Here is a 4,924-nt window from a genome sequence, read left to right as displayed (position 1 = left end):
CTAAATATAGTAATATGAGTGTCATTAGATTTTTATTCTTATGAGGATCATATATTTGATAGATTGGAAGCACTTTGAAATTTTATGAAAGAGGAAGACTCAAGTCCCGAAGTGATTGCTCGATTATTTGAGCAGATTTCTAGACCCTTAAGTGCATAGAATCGTGTATTTTCCTGTGCGATGTGTTGAGGCTAGCTTGAAAGGTTATTGATTAATTGTTGATGTTATATCACGATTGTATCGTTGTGAATTGTGCATTGTTATGAAAATGACCATCTCTTCATTATTTGTGAACGTGTCACCTGCAATATTTTTGAGACATGATTATGATAGATGTTATGTGAATTGAGGGAAAATAAGAAATTAAAGAGGATGCACCATTTTGAAGGACATGTTGCATGCCGCGATAGATATTGCAATTCGAGGAACGTATCGCACGCCGTGACCGATACTATTATTGAGGGACATGTCGCAACGAATTTATTATCGAGTGTTGTATCACACGCTGCGACGGATGCATGAACAAATATGTCCCCATGGGTCCCGAACTAAGAGACAACGAATGTAGATCATTTGGTCAGACATGCATTACGATACTTGACATTGCATTGCATATCTTTATAATTGGTGAACTTGATATTGTGTGTTTTGATCTTGTGAGTTCCTTTATGTGGAACTTGTGATTGATGAATATTAAGCTTGCTGTTGAGGATATAAAATTGTTAGTGTTGTTGAGATGTGATATATGTAATAATAACTATTAGGTTGGGCAGAATTTTTATGCAGGTTAGTTGTGGAGGTTCGGTTGGATGTAAGGAGTACCCGTATTCTATTCCCTTAGCTTGTATTTAGACGTTTACTTGCAAAGTATTCTGTGGTTTGGTATTCACCCTTTGCTTCTAATTTTTTGTCGGTTACAAGCCCAGATCTTCATGATACTTTCTATTCTCCTCTTTTCTTAGACTTCGTGTGGAGATTTGTGAGGTAGTTGTTTGTCATCTCAACGGATCTTCTTACACTTATTTGTGATCTTGTTCTATTATGGAAATAATGTCATTTGAGACTTGTAGTTTTCCTTTGAATCAATTGTAACACTTTGTAAACTTATACACGTGACAATCAAATTTTAAGAGTTTAATTAAATTGACATTGTATTCCGCTTTAATATTCGTGTTAAAATTTTCATCCTTATTAACTTTCACATATTATCGTTACATTTAAATTTAAATTTAAATAAACTTGTTTTAATGAAATAAGACAAGTGTCAGTTCCCACCAAATGTGTGGCACCCGTGTGCTCTTTTTCCTGTGAACACTGTGTTTATGTCCCATTGACCCAAAATTGGAAAGGGAAGTTCCACCCACCCCACACCCAACTCCCATACCCCACAATTTTTATGGAAAAATACAAGAACCCCATTTTTAAATCTATCTCCAAAACTTTGCCAACTCACTACTTCAAGTCTTCAACCAATAAAACTACTAGTATATTCTTCTTCAGTTTTTCTATGCATAAATAAAAGGGATAATGCACAAGTACTCTCTCAATCTGTGTCCAAAATCTCAGAAATACATTTATACTATACTAAGGTCCTATTACCTCTCTGAACATATTTTATTAATAATTTTCTACCTCTTTTCGGCCTACGTGACACTATCTTGTGGGCCCAATACTGATTGATTTTTTTTCAAGCTAGTGTCACGTAAGCCAAAAAGGGATAGAAAATTACTTATAAAATAAGTTCAGGAGGGTAATAAAACCTTAGTATAGTATAAATGTGTCTCTGAAATTTCGAGCATAGATTGAGGGGCTACTTGTACATTTTTCCCTAAAATAATGTAACTTGATTTTGTAAACTTGTTCATATTATCAATTTCAAACTTAGATAAAAGAGTTGAATTATCAATGATCAATTGAAAATATACATATATATAGATATTGAGATTTTACTTTTACAATTACACTAGATTTTTGTTGTTTGTTATAATACTAAGTATGTAATACTTCATCTGTATCTGTTAATTTGTGCGTCTTACTTTTTTTTTTTAAATTCATCTGAGAACAAAAACGCCACCTTCCCCTTTTAGTAACTATTTACTTCCAACTTTTAAGGTGACATAGTTGAGACAATAAAATTTAAGACGTTCTACATTTTATATATCTTTAATTTAAGATAACAAAATTCGAAATATTTTTTTAACTTTCTGAAATAGGTAAATTCTTTTATATATGTAAAAAGAGAATGTGAGCAGCTTAGGTCAGTCAATGAACCAATCAATTTATCCTTCTATTTTCTTTTCGACTTTTTCTGTTTATAATTAGTATTTTTTCGTTTTAATTTATTTGTCTTACCTTCTCTTTTAGAATATTAAGTATCAACAATTAACAACTTAATACTTTTTAAAAAATTATACTAAAACCTTAATTAACTCTCAATATTTTACATGTGCCACATAATTTGAGACAGAAAGTTGAAAAATTACATCAAAAGATTATTATAAATTATAATAATTAATAAGTTAAAATATTTAAAAATTATATTAAGATAACAAACTCTTGAGTTGTATCTAGTAATTGACCCCACGAAGAAAAAGAAAAGTTGTTACTTCTCACAATTCTTTTAAGAAAAATGATTTTGCGTGTCTATGTCGTAGGCACGTGCTTTCACTTTCTTTTATAATTCATAATCCAAAAGTGTATCCAAAATCTATATAAACCACTGTCAAACTTAACCAATATTCTAAACAAACTTACTTCTAGCCAATATCACAACACACTTCGAACTCTGAGAAAATCAGTAGCTTGTTATAGACTGACACGTGTCTAAAATGAATAACAACTCGAGTTTGTACTCGTCAGATATCAACCCATTAAGTGCAACAACACCTTCCAATGAGGAAGGAATACTATTATTAGCATCGAGCCAACCCAAGAAACGTGCAGGGAGGAAGAAGTTCAAGGAAACTCGCCACCCGGTTTATAGGGGAGTGAGGAGGAGGAATAATAACAAGTGGGTTTGTGAGCTACGTGAGCCTAGTCAACAGAAAAGAATATGGCTAGGGACTTACTCTACTCCTGAAATGGCGGCTCGAGCTCATGATGTTGCTGCATTAGCTCTTAGAGGCAATCTAGCCACTCTGAACTTTGCTGACTCTCGATGGGGATTGCCAGTGCCGGCATCAAAGGACCCCAAGGACATACGACAGGCAGCAGTTATGGCTGCACAAGCTTTTTCTCAGGATACTGAATTAGTTGGAGTAGACTATATGAATGAGGAAGTTAATTCCAATACCATTGATGAAATAAAGTATCAAGAGATTGATATTGCGAGGGCTAATGATGGGAGTAGTAGTGATTTTGGCGCAAAGGAATTGTGTATAGATATGGAGAACATTTTATGTTGTAACTGGGGAGAAGATAACGACATGTTGGAGATGGAAGGATGGCAAGAAAAGATGGCAAAGGGGCTTTTGTTTTCACCAACTCCGCGTTTAGGTAGTTGTTTCAGTTGGGATGATGTAGAAAGCGACGTGGAGGTGTCTTTGTGGAGTTATAGCATTTGATACTAAGTAGCCAGTTAGTTACAAGCTAGGAGTAGCATTTTACAAAAAGGAAACAAAAAGAAAAGAAAGAGGAATAGTTGAGAACCATAATCTGCGATACCAAACAATAAGGACATACGACAATAACATACCCACTATAATCCCACAAGTGGGGTGTGGGTAGGTAGGATGTAAGCAGACCTTATCGTTACCTTTGTGGGGACCAATCAACAAGGACATGCCTCTTCGAATTCCTTTTGTTCTTTTCGACACATATTGAATTCATTTGTGTTGTAGTACATGCATCCAGCATAAGCATCCATCTCTTTTGTACACTTCTAATTGAGATCCTTCAGCCTACACATAATCTAATGCATGTATTAGATTTTTAAAAGCAGAATTGGTAACAAAATATTACATATTAGTTGTTCATTGTGAGTGAAAAGTATTACTTAGCTTTCTTAGTGGTTAGAGTGCAAGCGCGTGGCATGTAGATTAAAATCATAAAATTCCACTCCTAAATCAAAGGCTCTATACACAGTGAAACACCGTGAACCTTCATTCTCATTCTCTCCAACCAAGAAAATGAGAGTTCTTTTCGAGAGAAAAGAGGAGAAATCCGCTATTTCAAGCTTTAAACTTGATGAATAATCCCAGCTATCTCTATCCTTCATAATTATGAAGTAATTTCGTCTTTTCAGGGCGAATCTTCACTTACAACAGAAAGCTCTAAACTTCCATTTCTCTCAAATAAAACTAAATCCACTATTTCAAGCTTCAACTTGGCACGTATGATCAAACTGATCCTCTATGGTTCGCTAAACAGGATTTGAACTCGCGATAAAAGACCTAAAATTGGAGTACAAACTTCACTGTGACTACAACTGAACTGCTACAAAATCGAGTAGATTTTTGAATCAAGTCATAACCAAATTAGATTTGATTCACTGGCCGGGATATGAAATCGTGGTAAGAGACTATAAAAAGAACACAAATTTCACTTTATACTACCATTTGACCATAGATATTAAATCAGAAACTGAAGATTTATTCTCAAAATATCTATTTCGCCATGAAATGAAATAAATCTGTTCTTCAAATATTTTCAGTTATTAGGAGATACTCCACTTCCAACTCACGAAACTTCGCATGTCCGAACAAAACTTCAAAAACTCAAATTTTAACTTCAAAATCAACAGCCAAACAGGAGCTAACTATAACTAAACTACTAAAAATTTGTCGATAATTAAATTAGATTTGATTCACTAGCAAGGATTTGAACTCGTGATAAAAGGAGTACAAATTTCATTCTAAGCTAGCAATTGACCATAGATTTTGAAGATTTATGCTCTACATAACTCTATTTGGCCATGAAATTTGAT

The 4,924-nt window shown here is 33.9% G+C and overlaps 1 protein-coding gene across 1 annotated transcript; it reads left to right on the top strand.

Moving 5' to 3' along the window:
* The first annotated feature begins 2,571 nt into the window (after window positions 1-2,571).
* LOC107027103 (dehydration-responsive element-binding protein 1E-like) lies at window positions 2,572-4,181 on the top strand. Its single transcript, XM_015228273.2, has one exon. The coding sequence runs from the start codon at window positions 2,829-2,831 to the stop codon at window positions 3,561-3,563; it is 735 nt and encodes a 244-aa protein (XP_015083759.1). The 5' UTR covers window positions 2,572-2,828; the 3' UTR covers window positions 3,564-4,181.
* The last annotated feature ends 743 nt before the right edge of the window (window positions 4,182-4,924 follow it).

The sequence above is a fragment of the Solanum pennellii genome, chromosome 8, assembly GCF_001406875.1.
Source record: "Solanum pennellii chromosome 8, SPENNV200".
NCBI lineage: Eukaryota > Viridiplantae > Streptophyta > Magnoliopsida > Solanales > Solanaceae > Solanum > Solanum pennellii.
The sequence above is the reverse complement of the archived record's forward strand: the minus strand, read 5'-3'. Positions and strand labels throughout refer to the sequence as shown.

Excerpts from the sequence above, each read along its gene's own strand:
- LOC107027103 (XM_015228273.2), top strand. The coding sequence starts at position 2,829 with ATGAATAACAACTCGAGTTTGTACTCGTCAGATATCAACCCATTAAGT.